The sequence below is a fragment of the Bombyx mori genome, chromosome 17, assembly GCF_030269925.1.
Source record: "Bombyx mori chromosome 17, ASM3026992v2".
Taxonomy (NCBI): domain Eukaryota; kingdom Metazoa; phylum Arthropoda; class Insecta; order Lepidoptera; family Bombycidae; genus Bombyx; species Bombyx mori.
This window is the reverse complement of record NC_085123.1, coordinates 11,021,155-11,038,346: the sequence shown is the minus strand read 5'-3', so window position 1 is coordinate 11,038,346 and position 17,192 is coordinate 11,021,155. Positions and strand designations below refer to the sequence as shown.

The following is a 17,192-nucleotide window of genomic DNA, read 5'->3' as shown; positions in this document are numbered from 1 at the left end:
CTGATGGTAGGACCTATTGCGAGTCCGCGCGGGTAGGTACTACCACCCCACCTATTTCTGCCGTGAAGCAGTAATGCGTTTCGGTTTGAAGGGTGGGGCAGCCGTTGTAACTATACTTGAGACCTTAGAACTTATATCTCAAGGCGGGTGGCGCATGTACGTCGTAGATGTCTATGGACTCCAGTAACCACTTAACACCAGGTAGCAGTGAGCTCGTCCACCCATCTAAGCAATAAAAAAAAAGCACTTTGCATCGACAATTTCTAGAAGCGTTAATTCCACTAACATAATTCAACCGTCATCTATGACTATGTGAACAATAACAGGGAAAATAATGTGTGGGAAATAGGACAGTTTTTCACACCGTGTGCGTTACAATCTTATTGTATTGACATGTTTGCGCGAAAAACTTGTCTCTCTGTCAGTTCTGTCTGATCAAACGAGAACATCTACTAACAGTATTCACCAGAGCAAGGTGTTATTTAATTGGTCACAAACAGTTTTCGATCATGAAATAAGATAATCCATTAGTAAATAACAGTTTCGTTATGAAAATATTTAGTAATGATACTATAATATAATATACTAGCGACCCGCCCTCGCTTCGCTTCGGAAACTGTAATTTATTATTAATTTCTCCACTATTTAATGGATGTTATTATACATATAAACCTACCTCTTCAATCATTCATCTATTTAAAAAAACCGCATCAAAATCCGTTGTGTAGTTTTAAAGATTTAAGTATACATAGGGACAGACAGATATAGGGGCAGAGAAAGCGAATTTGTTTTGTACTATGTAGTGATATAATATAATGATCTTCGTCATAAAATTAATTTATCAATCATATATTTATGGTCTGTAACTCGATTATGTTCTTCCATTTTTGTGTTAGTGAAAATTTACGATTGTTACAGGAAAGCGTTATAATATTTTTATTCTTTATTTTATTCTTATGAACGATGAACTAATGAGACGGCGATCGAGAACTATTCAACAAAATGTTCTATCATTGTTTCGTTGTTCGCTTAAAGAGATCATCGCGTGTTCTTCGTACTTATGTTACTCTAGTATATTTAATGTAGGTACTCACTATTCATTTCTTGTAAGCTTTTTTGGAGTCTGTAGAGATACTTTTATGCTAAATAATAAAACCGAAATTAGTTTATATAGGCTCTAAGAACTCTTTAAAATCAAAAAGGGTGCGTGAGTCTGCCCATTTTAGCTGATCAAAATATAAAATTAAAACAGTAACTTTGTTTTTGGAGTTTATAGTGCAACGACATGATAAGTATTTAATATTCTTATAAGATTTCTTAATAGATACTATATTACTATATATAAAGTGGTGTATATTTAATACTACTACTAATTTATCGTGTATTAGATGTGTAATGTGTAACAAACAATAGTTCAAGTCTTCTTGATAAAATTTAGATTGAAATTTTCGTATGAATTTTTTTTTATCCTCCCAAAAACAAAATGTTTTTCCAAACTAGTTGTTCTTAAATTTACTAGCCTTTCGTTTTTTTTTTCTTTCTCTATATTCTCCGAAAATCTCATCGTTGAAGGCTTGAAGACAACGCGCGAAATTTTCGGAATACCGACTGTCGAAGCTGTTTACCTATTCAAATAATCCACTCTAAAATGTAGTCGATGTGATATATCGATATATCTATTAAGCATTTATAAATTGAGTGCCCAATGTTTAATGCAGAGAGACATACTGCTGCCTTGCCTATGTGTTTGTTTGACTCTTTAAATATTAATATAAAACGTACTTTAAAATTCTTGAAAATTATAGATTACCATAGATTAATTTAATTATAAGGTTACAGTGTTCGTTAATGACCATTGCTGTTAAAAAGCGACCCTAAATAAATAAACATAATAAATAAATAAGTAAATCACTCTAAATGTTTAAAAAAATAAACAGTCTATGTACTTTATGAAAGTTAAACCATCTCGGAATTTTATTATCTAACTTTTCAATTTGAGATTCAAAATTTATTTGCCCAAACTTAGATATTAGAAAATTATAAACGTTTTTATCCTCAAAATATGTTCAAATATTAAATAGCTTTTCAGTACGATGAAACAGTCAGTAGGACTGTGAAAGTTTGATAATCCTAGGCCACACGCGCATGCACAGCGGTGGATTTACACTAGGGGCAGTCTGGGCAAGTGCCCAGGGCGGCAAATTTTTTAGGGCGGCAACATTTTGAAAGTGAAATAAATTTACAATTGTTAAAAAATAAAAAATAAATATGTTTTTGGAATATATAATAAAGTTTCTGCAATAAATTAGGCATTTTAATTTTGAAAAATAAAATATATAAACTATAAGTTTAAGTAAAATTCCGGTATTTGGGCGGCTTGTTTTTCGGTGTCCAGGAGCGGCGTATAAGTTTAAATCCGGCCTTACGCATGCAACCAAGTAATGAGTGGTAATGCACTCGTGTGATAGACAGGCTTCTACACGAAGCTATTGTGATAAAAAAAAAAAAAAAAATATTTTTTTTATTTTTTTTTATTTAACGGCATTATGTAATTCGCTTATGTAACACCTAAGCCTATTGCAAATAACATGAAACGGAACGCATGTAATTCTTACTGAGTATACCTATTTTAGGAAGTAAATTATTTTCAATGCACGAATAGGACGCGTTATGCCTTATTTTTTTCTTTTAATTTGCGAGACTTCATTTTTGTGCATTTCATACAAATATTTAAATCTTGTGCATTTCGTGATTTTCTGAAAGCTTATAGCGTGTTTTTCAACTTTAAGTAAGACACCTTTATTTTTTCATTTTTTTGTCATTTCCTTTTTTAAAATTTATACTAGGCCATGCAAAAAGAATAACAAACTTAAGATTTCTAGAATTCCTTTTCGCGTACCGATATTACAAAGTTATATTATAGAGTTTTATTAACTTGCAACATGCATTGTACTAATTAAATCCGTATTCATATATCAATCAAGTTAACTAACGAAGCCTCAATTAAAACTACTTGTTTCGTACTTGTGCGTCGTTCGCTCTACAATCATTGGAGGTTTTTTTGTTTACTAGAGTGAGTTAATTACAATCTCGTGAATGTGATCATCGTAGCTTCAACGAGATCTACCACGATTCCCTGTTTAGTGAATGTACGTGATTCTTGATTGTTTTTCTCAATTACTAGCGACCCGCCTTCGCTTCGCTTCGGAAACATTAAAACACACATGAAACAAAAAATAAAAATAAAAAATAAATTAAAAAAGTAGCCTATGTTCATAAGGGACAATGTCGGCTTCTAATGGAAAAAGAATTTTTCAAATCGGTCCAGTAGTTTCGGAGCCTATTCGAAACAAACAAACAAACAAACAAATCTTTCCTCTTTATAATATTATTAGTATTAGTATTAGTATAGATTAATAGTTTTTGGATGGTATGAAAAATATTTTTTTTATTGCTTAGACAGATAGCTCACAGCCCGGTGTTAAGTAGTTATTGGAGGCCATAGACATATACAACGTAAATGCGCCACCCACCTTGAGATATAAGTTCTAAGGTCTCAAGTATGGTTACAACGGCTGCCCTACCTTTCATTCGTTAATCTGAAAACTTTGTACTGATATATTTTTTTTAGGTTTTAAAATGCTCAGGAACTTTATTTCAAAATATGCCAGATATGTTACATTATATCCTCTTTATTTCTTTCTGTGGAACGAGATAAACATTACAAAAACTATACAACTATTTAATGAGCTATCTACTATTGTTATGAATCGAGTATTTTGAAAATGATTTCATCTACTAATTTCCTTTCACTAAAAACCATTTTCGAAGACGTCATGTTTTCGCAATCTTTTCGTGAAAAACTCTCTTAGTTCGTAGATAAAAACATCCCCCAAAAGATTTCAGAGATTGTGGCACCTTTCTAAAGCAATCGCAAACTCATGCAGTTTTCGCGATCGATTCGGCTTTTATAATGTAAATTCTTAGAGGCAGCGTGGGTGGATAATTCTTAATGTTTCTGGGCTGACAGTGTGTTCTATTATCAAATCTTTTAGATAAAGCTATCTCCTATTCCGATATGACATTCGTATATTAAGTATGTACTTCGTTTTATTCTGAACTGATATATCTTTAAATAATTCAAATCAGCCATACAAATTATTATTTTTTGATACATTTCGATTAATTTTGTCAAAGCATTAATTATGTTTTAAAACTCGCAAAGTAATTTAACGTTGAGTTTTCAGAAGCTGCTCTTTTGGTTGTTGATAAAGAGTATTTTGGAAATATAAAAATTTCTCGACAGATTTTCATTGTTCTCTTAAGGTGGGATTCAATCTTATTTCTCAACGGCATTCCTGTGGTAGCTATGAGCTCCGGTACTCCTCTTGATACCAGATGAACCGTATGGCATCAACGTATAATATACATTTGTCTGGCAACGAAGCAGATGGAATAGTGACCTTTACTATTTTTCTCTCTCTCTCTCTCTTTTGAAGTCACTAAAATCTAATAGACATAAAAGTTATGAAATCAGTGAAAATAACGTATATATTTATATTATAAAGGAATGAGAAAGTACGTGAGGAGTAGGTACGTTTGATTTTTATAAAAATTATGTACAACTGTTGCTGCTAGTACTAAACTTTCAATAATTTAATACTGAAAGTTTTGTTTTGTTCTACTTTTAGAAATGCTATAAAACGAATCTCAATGGCCATTCGGTTTTACGTCGTAAAATAGTTTTGGTAGTAAAATGGAATAGCCCTGAGTTTTTTTTTTCTTTCAAAAAGCAGAAAGATTAACTTAGGTAGTTGAAGCCAAATTACGGGAATATTTAAAACAAAAAAAAATGATTATTTTTACTAGTTTGATTTTGGTTTAGAGCAAATAGATTCCGATCTGTAACCCGGCTATTGTGGAGGTCTATGTTTAGTCTATGAGGTCTATGAGTACACATCCCTTAACTTGTGTTGTAGATTGACGGATTTAGCCACTACCAATCGACTTGATTCAATCAAGTTGGCTGTGTCCCTGCATTATTTATGTCATGCATTATTATGAGAGGCTTAGGATCTCAGCCGAAAAAAAAAAGGTTTTTTTTTATTTTATTGCCTTTGTAGGCAGACAAGCATACGGCCCACCTGATGGTGAGTGGTTACTGTCGCCCATGGACTTCAGCAATGCCAAGGGCAGAGCCAAGCCGCTGCCTACCGCTAGCCAAATATATGGCAAGCTGGCACCAGAATTTCTCGGTTGCGTTTCGATTACTTTCAAATTTAATTTCATAAAACCCTTTGTGCTTACTATTGTTTTTATTGTCTCTCTGTAATATATGTAAATTATAAATAGGAAACAAAAAAATCGACTGTGAATTTAACAGTTGCACTACATTTTTTGATTTTGTTGTAAATGGCTCTAATTTGACGACCGTCTGGTGTAGTGGTAAGTGACATGGTCACTACACAAGGGGGTCGCGGGTTCGAATCCCGCCAAGGGAAGATATTTGTATGTCAAACATAAATGTCTTTTCCAGGGTTATGGATGTATATAAAATATATGTATGTGTATAATAAAAATCTTACATTTATTTCCGTTATCTGGTACCTGTAACACAAGTTCTTTACGAACTTATCATGGGACCAGTTAACGTGGCGTGATTGTTAGTAAATATTAATTTATTTATTTATTTATTGTATTATTATTTTTAGGACAGGTAGCCCAAAGGCCTTTCCGGTTTCACCAGGACAGGATAGCTTACATTTGTCCATAGCTGAGTCCAGAGCCAAGAGGCATCACTCTAGCGAGTTGGCACTAGGAGGATGGAGCTTCTTGGATTGAATAGTATTGCAATAGATATTTACACATTTCGGCTATTCATTAGTAGTCAATTCTACTAGGTATTTTATCGTGAAAATAACAAAATATCCCATGGCTTAAATGGTAGTTCATAGTTTTATGTTGTTTGACCGAAAACCGAGAAAGGCTTTTACTTTGTAATGAGCCCAGCGAGGGTCTAATTATCCAATTAAATAGGATTGTCCTTAACAAACAAGAAATCTATTATTCTTAAAACAATATATATCTACAAATTAAAACGGTTGTTAGTAATTATAAACTATTTCAAGTAATTAAAATAACTTTTGTCAAAATTTGTGTAAAATAAACGCTTATAGAACCAATCATCGAGGTTTTCGATCACGACCCAAGAATAGTTACAGAATATTTAAACTATGAGGTACTTTTTTCAAAAAAAATAATTTGGTTTGGAAGAATTTTTTAAGTTGTCCGTCCATGATTTGGATGCGGTATGCGAGGAATGTTGGATTTGTACCAATAAAAGTCCCCAGTTTATTCTCGAGCTCATGTCTTCCACCTTATTCGGGATATCGAACTGTCAGAACTCTTAGTTAGCAGAAAATTCATACAACGACCAGACGGTGCATAATCTTCGCTGGATCAGAAATACTACGGGTCGGGGAATGCTTCACCTGTCATTCATCACCTGTTTGCTCTTTCAACAAGTTGGTACCCGCATATTCGTGTCAACGACTCGTTACCTGTACCTCTAGATACGTACCGGTCGCAGTCTGTTTGAGACATGGAGTAACCGCAGTGACATGTGCCATTTATTCTAACTTGAAGTATTTTTTTTATCACGTGTAATCCTTTCCTATAAAAACAATTTACCAGATTGTGGCGCGATAAAAAGGTCCTTTCACTATATTTTTTTTATTGCCTTTGTAGGCAGACGAGCGTACGGCCCACCTGATGGTAAGTGGTTACCGTCGCCCATGGACTTCAGAAATGCCAGGAGTAGAGCCAAACCGCTGCCTACCGCGACCAAAACCAAGAAACTACTTTGCAACGTGTAGAACGATATGATTTGTACAGTTGAAGTCGAATTGATACTGCCCTCAGAGGTCAGATTTAGATATTACGATATCAATCTTGTTATGGATCAAGGGAACGGCAAGCCGAGACGCGGGTCTCTAATCACTTTCAAAACAAACATATTCTAAATCGTCGTGTGTTACGATAAAATACTCGGTGTATCTTTATCAACCTTTACTGGTGGTAGGACCTCTTGTGAGTCCGCACAGGTAGGTACCACCGCCCTGCCTATTTTTGCCGTGAAGCAGTAATGCGTTTCGGTTTGAAGGGTGGGGCAGCCGTTTTAACTAACTATATGAGACCTTAGAACTTATATCTCAAGGTGGGTGTCGCATTTACGTTGTAGATGTCTATGGGCTACAGTAACCACTTAACACCAGGTGGGCTGTGAGCTCGTCCACCCATCTAAGCAATAAAAAATAAATAAAAAATCAAGCGATTTGACTATGATGGTCTTTTAATCCTCCGGGTACATATCATTTTTTTAAAGAAATACGCACTTAACATGTACGATGATGATGGATGTCTTCCACGATGAAGGTGAAAATTGTAAGTCACGTAATTCCTAGTGTTAAGGCATTTGTTAAAAGCACGGCTTGGCGCCACCGTCCACCTATTTTATCCGGGAAGCAGTTGTCCGCAGAAGCAGCGATTTGAAGTGTGGGAGAGCCTTGTTGTGATCTCATTGAACTCTGGTAACCCATTCGCAATAATAATCTATATATATATATATAAATGAATTGCTGTTGGTTAGTCTCGCTAAAACTCGAGAACGGCTGGACCGATTTGGCTAATTTTGGTCTTGAATTATTCGTGGAAGTCCAGAGAAGGTTTAAAAGGTAGATAAATATGAAAATGCTCGGAAAAAAATAAAAATAAGGATTTGGTTTTTCTTTTGATGTGTCCCCCCTTGGACGGATTCCTTTTGTTTGTTTTATACAAAAGTTTAGGTCTTTTATGTATTGACTGAGGCACTACGAAGTCTGCCGGGTCAGCTAGTTTTCAATTAATATATGAATAACTATCATTCTAAATTCGGCTACAATTATTAGTATCCATAATTTTGTATCTACGTAACGGCACCTTTTTGTCGATTCAAATATACAAAATTTACAAAATAATTCAACACTGAATGCGGTATGAATTAGTTGGGATTATTGGGTTTTTCTACAAGAAGAAACTTTCGATAAAAAAACCGTTGACTATTCACAGTATGATCTCCAAACGTGACGATGTCGTCTACCTAATAAATAGTCACTTTCTTTAACAATTGTAGTAAACACAAAATGGTTATTGCCCGTGAATACTGATTGCACATGGTCGACTTAGTTTATATAGAAACTTAAAGGATGTGCATTGAGATCACATGGAAAAGTATTAGAATTTCGATGTCACACATATACATTATGTACCTACATTTGTATAACTTTTATTTTTAAAGATCAGAATTCAGCAGGGATATGTTATTTTTACTGTCTTATAGGCAGACGAGCATACGGCCCAACTGATGGTGAGTACTTACCGTCACTCATGGACGTCAACAATACAAGAGGCCGCTGCCTACTGTTGAGTACTCTCCATAAGCCTCGTTTGAAGCAGAACATGTCATAACGTCTCAGGGTTGAAAACCTTGCATACTAGATTTAACTGAAATTCAAAATACTTAAAGATGTGACAAGTTGACTATTTCATATAATTTAAATCCTTAGAAAATATTTCCAGAGCACACCTCTAAAACTATTAAAATTGCATTCGCTTGCAATTTAATTAATTCTAATTACAGTCTACTTAATAGATATGAAGATTACTATATAGGTACCTACATTATAAATTTGTATAGCAATATTCTTCGGAGGACGAGGAAATAAGCTGCCGTTCTATTTTAAAATGAGCTAATTGTGTAATATTTTATTTTTAGTAATAATAAAAACCTGCACGGTGTTTAATTCAGTGGAAGGTCAACATCATGTTGCACTTTTTTCGGCTTTGAATATCATGAACTGATTAGAATATTTTGTATTTATCTTATTCTATTATAACTTGATTGAAGTAACAGTACGATCGGCCTTCTGCTTCGCGAAAATCGTTCTTAAGTATGATAAAAAGGATTGACAAATATAAATAGTAGGAGATTCTGTTATGAAATAGTCACGTCCTTACGGATCCATCGGATTCAATAAGTATTGTATTAGACGCCTTCAGCTCTAACACTAGGAGCAGGCTTAGGGACCCCGGCAGCCGTACTCGACGAACTTGGCAAATAGTTCGACGTGCAACCTAACCTAAGCATCAGCCCGCTGAGTTTCTCACCGGATCTTTTCAGCGGGTCGCGATTCCGATCCGATAGTACATTCATTCGTGAAGCAGCTGCTCTTGAATTGTTAGGTCTTCCTGGAAACACTCAGGCAGTTGTTAGCAATTCCCACCCTTCCTGGCTGAGCCTTTGCCCGCCCACCTGTCTTGGCGAAACTATAAAGACCTCTAGGCCACCAGTAAGCTCTAAATTCGGAACAAAATATATGAAATAGTAGGATCCAACATTACGGATGGAACAAAAAAATAATAATACACAAATGAGTCTCAGAGCTGTTTCAGCTGTTATTTTATAATATTGTGACTAAAAACCTGCGTCCCAAGGTGGGTCCGGCACTTAATTCACTAAGCGACGTTTTTGGGCTCCAATGACTACTTCATAACGTGTTGGTCGTGCCCTTATGCACCCGTAGGTAGATACATAAAAAATATTAAAAAGCAAACTATGAGGTTGAAATAAATGGGCGCTACTTTACTTTTAATTAAAGAAATTTCATTTTAGCTTATTCCTTTTATGCACATATATTTCGTAAATTTTGTATAGTAACTTGGATTTGTAGTGAATACTACAAAACTATGCTTAATTTTTCTGTCTTTTTATGACTCTAAATTGATTGATAACATTAATGCTAATACTCACATTGTTACGTAAGGCCGGATTCTCAATTGTTTTAGTGCATTGTCTATCCCACACTTCAAACCGAAGAACATGATTGATTCAGAGCGGATATGGGAGTCGTGGTAACATGCGGGCTAGCAACACGACAGACTAGCAGCATTCAAAAATGAAATTTGAAGACAATGGGAGATAAGAAATTAGGCCTTTTTTCCTACCTATGCTGATAGCCTTGAGAGGCTATTTCAGCTTCACCTTGACGTTTAGTTGAGCTCACGGGGCTCAAACCGGAGTGTTGGTAATACTGGCCCTAGTAAGAGCAGCGCTTTGCAGAATCTACCACCGGATCGGAAACTCGGCCCAATGAGAGAATCCGGCGAGAAACTCAGTGGGTTGTGTCTCTGGGTTAATTTACTCATGGAGCCCTTCGTCGCAAGCGACGGGCTTGGCGAGGACGGTGACCGGTGCTTGAGATACCTTAAAGCACCATTAATGGATCGGTAGGACCCGTAAAGACGTGCTTAGGGCGACGTCGACTGTTTACCATTCGGTCCACAGGATCGGGTATGAGAAATTAGGACACTATTACTATATGGGTATAGATTATTGGTTTATTCAGGCTTATAGTAGAGATAAGAATTATTTAAAACAATATGAACGTATAGCCTCATTAACTAATGCGACGACATTCCCGTTTTTATGACCGCTCATCACTATGACCCAAATAACCCGATAGTTTTATTGTTAATGAACCCGTTTGTTTGTTAAGCTTATTTTTAGTGAGTATCAAGTGGCTTTTAGTTCGTAGATTAGGATGCTTCTTCTTGTTACTCTTGTCCTTATCTCACATGAAGTGGAATCGGCGCAGTATGTATTCTTTTTAAATTCAGGCCTATAATACGTTATCTTTGCACTCACACTCTGCTCTTTGATATCCTCTTTCACACACTCCATCCGAGCCTTTGTAGGACCCCCCCTCCCTCATATTACCATCTACTTTCATACTCAATTTGTAGACTAGAATACGTGATCTCGAAATATCTCTATATATAATACAATGTTAATGTTATTATGTTGCGTCGTCAACTTGAAGTCAATTTAAGTCAGATTTAAGTTTTAACACTCTGAACGTGTTATAAGTTTATTACAGCAACATTTTAATTGACGATTTTGTTTTTACTAGTGGTAGGACCTCTTGCGAGTCCGCGCGGTACCACCACCTTGCCTATTTTTGCCGTGAAGCAGTAATGCGTTTCGGTTTGAAGGATAGGCCAGCCGTTGTAACTATACTGAGATCTTAAAACTTATATCTCAAGGTAGATAGCGCATTTACGTTGTAGATGTCTATGGGCTCCAGTAACCACTTAACACCAGGTCGGCTGTGAGCTCATCCAACCATCTAAGCAATAAATAAATAAATAATGTTTTATTTTTATGCCCGATTGAGTTGGTTTTTCTATTAATAAACAAACTTACTTAGTTAATTTAGGGATTTTTTTTCACAATACGTTCAATGGCAATACGTTCATACGTTCATGTCTAATAAAGTAATGCCATTTTTGTTTTTTGTTTAATATAAACAGGTTATTTTTTTCTTATTGCTTAGATGGGTGGACGAGCTCACAGCCCACCTGATGTTAAGTGGTTACTGGAGCCCATAGGCATCTGCAACGTAAATGCGCCACCCACCTTGAGATATGAGTTCTAAGGTCTCAGTATAGTTACAACGGCTGCCCTACCCTTCAAATCACTCACAAGAGGACTCACAAGAGGTCCTACCACCAGTAATTACGCAAACTATAATTTTGCGGGTTTAATTTTTATTACACGATGTTATTCACCGTTAAAATGATAAATTTAAATACGGAGTCATCAATTTCAAATAGAACTATGCGGACGGATCGATTCTCTACAATTTCACAATGCACCTAAATAAAAATTACTATCATGCAAATTTATCAATAACACTGTTGTTGACAGAATCACTATGATTGCACAATGAACTGTGCGGTGTCACGTAATTTGAAATGGAACAATTTAGTAATTTAACGCTACGTCCAAAGTTCAAAGCGTTACTTTGGATTTGTTGGCAGAAAACAAACAAGTACCTGAAAGTACAATCGTTCGAAATGTAAATAGTTTTGATTAAATAAATTAAAACTTTATAGTCTTTTTTTTTGTTGCTTGGATGGGTGGACGAGCTCACAGCCCACCTGGTGTTAAGTGGTTACTGGAGACCATAGACATTTACAACGTAAATGCGCCACCCACCTGAGATGTAAATTCTAAGGTCTCAATATAGTTACAACGGCTGCCTCGCCCTTCAAGCCGAAACGCATTACTGTTTCACGGCAGAAATAGGCAGGGTGGTGGTACCTACCCGCGCGGACTCGCAAGAGATCCTACCACCAGTAAAAAAGAGGTCTTACCACCAGTAAATTATATCTCAAGGTGGGTGGCGCTTTTGTGTTGTAGATGTCTACGGGCTCCAGTAACCATTTAACACCAGGTGGGCTGTAAGCTCGTCCACCCATATAAGCAATAAAAAAATAAAAATAAAACTAAGCATAGTAACTACATATGTAGTAGTAGTAGTAGTAATAGATAATCGAGGAGGGCGTCATAGTTTTTATCCGGTTGACAAGCCAACAGACCACCATATGCCCTAACAAACTTTAAATAGACATTTTATATTGTATCTTCCTATTAATACATATATGAGTCGTCTATTATCAAAAGTGGCAATCTGTGCATTTGGACAAAAAAAATTTATTGATATGTCAATACAGACTGATTTGAATATAATCGTCTCCTTCAAAGAATACGGTTCAAAACCTGCATTAAATAAAGGTTAATAGTTAACCTGTTATTTTTATATTTTTTAAATAAAAATTAAATTTATATATTATAAAAAAAAAAGAACACAATATTCCTAACCTAAAAGTACATGTTATTTATCTCAGATGTCGTTCCGAAGAGTTTTGTGACTGCCAATGGAATACAAAGTCAATAATTCGTTTTTCTGATTTACCAATCATTGTCCAAAAGTCAGATTGCCGGCTTTGATAATAGTCGACTCATATTATTGTCGTAAGGATACTCTGGCCTCAAATTTTTATGGCTGCTCAAACAAATTAAACATAGCCGTATAGGTAAAGTCATTGGTTCGAGCAAATTCCGTTGACCTGCAACCTAAATGTTCATTAGTAGTATTTAAAAAAAAATACGAAAGTGGATTCGTTTCTTACGTTTTCACTCATAATCTAGTGAACAGACTTGAAAGAAATTCTGTATGAAAATAGAAACCTGTGAAAGAAGCTGCTTTTCATCCCACTGTCGAACAAATATCTCCTCCTACGACGTACAAAGTTAAATGTATGCGGGCAAAGCTGTGGGTGGACAGCTAGTATATATACTTGAAGTATATATACTAGCTTTCCGTCTTGTGTTACAGTTTGTTAAATTAAATCCAGGTTCTTAGTTCCTAAAGTGTATCGGGTTAGTTGTTATATTCGTATCTTGTTAGTTTATAAGCAATGATTTCCATTTGAATTGCATTATTGAAATAAAAAATTGAACATTACTACAGTTAGTACAGTACTTAACGGTAGGCAGCGGCTTGGTTTTGCCCCTGATATTGCTGAAGTCTATGAGCGAGGGTAACCAGTCACCAACCATGGGCCGTATGCTCGTCTGACTACAAAGGCAATACAAAAAAAAAAAAAATTGCGGAAGATGATTTTTTTTTTGTAAGCGAAATATGCGCCTTGATAATTGATAGATAGCCTTGAGAGGCTATTTTAGCTTCTCCTTGACGTGTAGGTGAACTCGCGTGGCTCAAACCGAAGCGTTGCTAACACTGACCCTAGCAAGAGCAGTGCTTCGCAGAATCTACCACCGGATCGGAAACGCGACCCACCGAGAAGATCCGGCGGTAAACTCAGTGGGCTGTGTCTATGGGTTAATTTACTTGTCGAGCCCTTCGTCGCAAGCGAGCTTGGCGAGGACGCTGACCGGTGCTTAAGGTACTTAAAAGCACCGTTAATGGATCGGGAGGATCCGTAATGACGTGCATAGGGCGACGTCGACTGTTTACCATTCGGTCCACAGGACCGGGTATGTACCGGCGGCCACGACAAGATGGTTTTCATGTCGTGTCGCCTTCTCAAAGTGGTGCAATGATGCCGACTGTAGATAGAATGTATGTTTTTTTTTGCTTAGATGGGTGGACGAGCTCACAGCCCACCTGGTGTTAAGTGGTTACTGGAGCCCATAGACATCCACAACGTAAATGCGCCACCCACCTTGAGATATAAGTTCTAAGGCCTCAGTATAGTTACAACGGCTGCCCCACCCTTCAAACCGAAACGCATTACTGCTTCACGGCAGAAATAGGCAGGGCGGTGGTACCTACCCGCGCGGACTCACAAGAGGTCCTACCACCAGTAATTACGCAAATTATAATTTTGCGGGTTTCATTTTTATTACACGATGTTATTCCTTTTCCGTGTATGTACGTAACGAAGGTTTTGTTTTCAGTGTGAGTGGGTGGGCACGCGCGAGGTGGAGGCGGCGGTGCGGCGGCGGCGCGGCGACGTGCGCTCGCGACTGTAAGCGTTCGCCGACGCCCGAGGAACATGCGCGCAGTCAACACGCGCCGCGCCGCACGATCGCGCGCTACACAATGCTCAACATGAAGCTAAAGGAGCGCTTAGCGCTCGCGATCAGCGCCTCCCTGATACTCTTCACTTTAATGCTTGTCGTCGATCTGCAAATGGACTATGGAATTTCCGGACACAGGGTACCCCTGCACGGCCGCGTCAGGATCGGCGACGTAGAAGATAAAGGCAGATCAGCCTACATAGAATTTCGGAAGAGATTCTTGCAGAAAAGGTGAGTTTTGCGATTCTTGTTCAGTTTTAAAAGTGATCTGTGTTTAGTAAGATTTGTTTGGCCAAAAAATACACGTATTACAATATGTTTTATTTATGAAATTTGATAAATACATAAAAGAAAAGTTGTGTACGTTTTATCGGAAACAATTCTGTGGAATTTAAAAATATAATACAAGAAGCACGCTCCGTAGCGTCTGATTTTTATCTTATCACAAAAACAATGACCCTTCGATAATGCTTAAGACATGATGTTTAATAAATATGTTTAATACATATAACATACTTATTTAATGGTATTTCCTTTAAAAATATATTATTAACATTAAATTTGATGTAAATCATGTCTGAATGTAAATTGGTAGTCAAAACATAAATTCAGATATTTCGCATTCCAACGTATTAGTTCACATTCCAACTCTAAACAGCTGATAAAAATCAAAGCAGCTTTGTAAACTATAAAAAATTTAAAAGGTATGATTAAATTCTAATTAAATAATGTGAATGACTTTAAGAAAACTTAAGAAATCGCAATTCAAGCTTCACAAATACTATAATGTATATTTTCTACGTTTCCAAGTGATCATTACAACTTTACAAATTCCTCGACAATTTGTTATTATAATCGAAATAGACCGAAATATACTTAATCCATTATTCGTCGCCAAATGAAAATATTTGAGAGTCAAAATAATTTAAATCTTTTATTTAAATTGAACGTAGTGATACCGATGTTGTCAATAAAACATGTTTTGCTAAAATGCAAAGGAATTCTATGTATATTATAGGAACATTGACCTTAAATTTCGGACTCAGATCCGTTCTTTTTTTTTCTTCTTCGTAGAAGTCCAATTTTAAGAACACGTTCGCTCTTATACAAAACGATATAATATTTCAAGAAATATAATAATGCCAAAAAAACCCAAAACGGTGTCATCCGCTGACGATCTCCAACCTATCAAGCCTCATAATTATTTTTTTTATCGTGAATCTAAGCCGTACTTATTAAATAGAGTTGGAACGTAACAATTTTATTAGTATTATTTTCTCCGTTATCTACTCCTGTTATCGGTGTTTGCTGGTTTGTCTGTGTCTTCTTTGATAACGCACTGGGCTACGCTCAGGACGTAAATGAAGTTCGTTAGATTCTACCTATCAATTAATTCTGTTATTCAAGATTGAAACTGGTTTCGAGTGTATTCCTTTTACGATATTCTAAAATTTGTCTTCGTTTAATCGTAATTAGGTGTAATAAAATGTTTTTTTATTACAAGTTTATCCTTTGTTATTCGTAACTGGTTTTGTTTAATGGCGGAGATAAGTGCTGTTAATAGTTTGCGTTAAGGTAAACCTATTTTATTTTATATCTTTTTTGAGTGCTATAAATCTTATGAGTGTAAGAAGTAAAAAAAATACATTGTTTTTTTTAAATACTTTTTACCCAATTTACCACACATTTAACGAAGAATTAAGGTTATCTACCTTTTTTTAAAATACGTTTTCTATTTTTCGATACAAATTAATACAATATTTATTATTAATGTAAAGCAACAAGAACTTTTTGTGGTTTAGCTAATCGATATTGTAATTAAAATGTGTTTACTAAGAAACGGATAATCACCGTTATATAACTGTTATCATTGTATTTAAATACGGAATTTTTGAGATCTGTGTTTTTAGTCTTTACTTGCTTTATCTGTATTAAACGAATCAAAAGTAGTGCTGGGACTTGTCACGGACACAGAAAGACTTAAGATTGTTGAGAAGAATAATTTAAAGAACGAAAATTCCATCATGGTGGTGTATCCAGTAGACAATATTGAAAAAATATGATTTTCCAAGTTCTCCAATGCTAAAAGAATATTTTTAATGAATTAATAAATAAATTTCAAGGCCGAAATAGAATTATGTTTGGTGACAGAGAGAATTTTAATAAAAAGGAAAAAAAAAAAGATTTTTTAAGAAAAAGAAGTTTACATTACATGAAGTTGTCTAAACTGAAGACAGATGCGCTGCACGAGAACATTTTAACCACGGTTCAAAATTTACAATTTCATTTGTTTTTTTTATAATCGCAAAAGGTGCTGCTACTGGCTTCATTTTCGGGATTTTCTTGGCTTTTAGAACTGAGCAATCCATAAATCACCAGCCAATCAATCGATGCCATTGAAACGTTAGCGACTTAAAGGATAAGACGCCCGTGAACTCGTATCGAGCGATGCGGTTATGGCGAGGTCAATTTTCGGATGCACATACAATTATATATATTTTTTATAAGCTAATGTTGCACCTATTCATAAACCATGACCACGATGAAGGAAAAAGACGATGCGATAAAACGAAGCACGCAATAAATAAAAGAATTGTATTATTACTGATACTAATATGTATCTTAAGTTCAGGGTTTCGGTTCTAAGGGTCAGAAAATACCCCGGTATGTTATAATTTAGTCATCAATCTCATCGATTCTATCATGA

General features: G+C 35.7%; 1 protein-coding gene across 2 annotated transcripts in view; it reads left to right on the top strand.

The window, feature by feature from the left end:
• LOC101743856 (extracellular serine/threonine protein CG31145) overlaps nt 1–17,192 on the top strand; it is a 122,092-nt gene that overhangs the window by 70,508 nt on the left and 34,392 nt on the right. For both annotated transcript variants that reach the window (XM_038016694.2, XM_004932460.5), the window contains one exon: nt 14,363–14,716. In XM_038016694.2, the coding sequence (XP_037872622.1) occupies nt 14,508–14,716 (209 nt within the window). In that variant the 5' untranslated portion in view covers nt 14,363–14,507. The remainder of the gene's footprint in view (nt 1–14,362; nt 14,717–17,192) is intronic.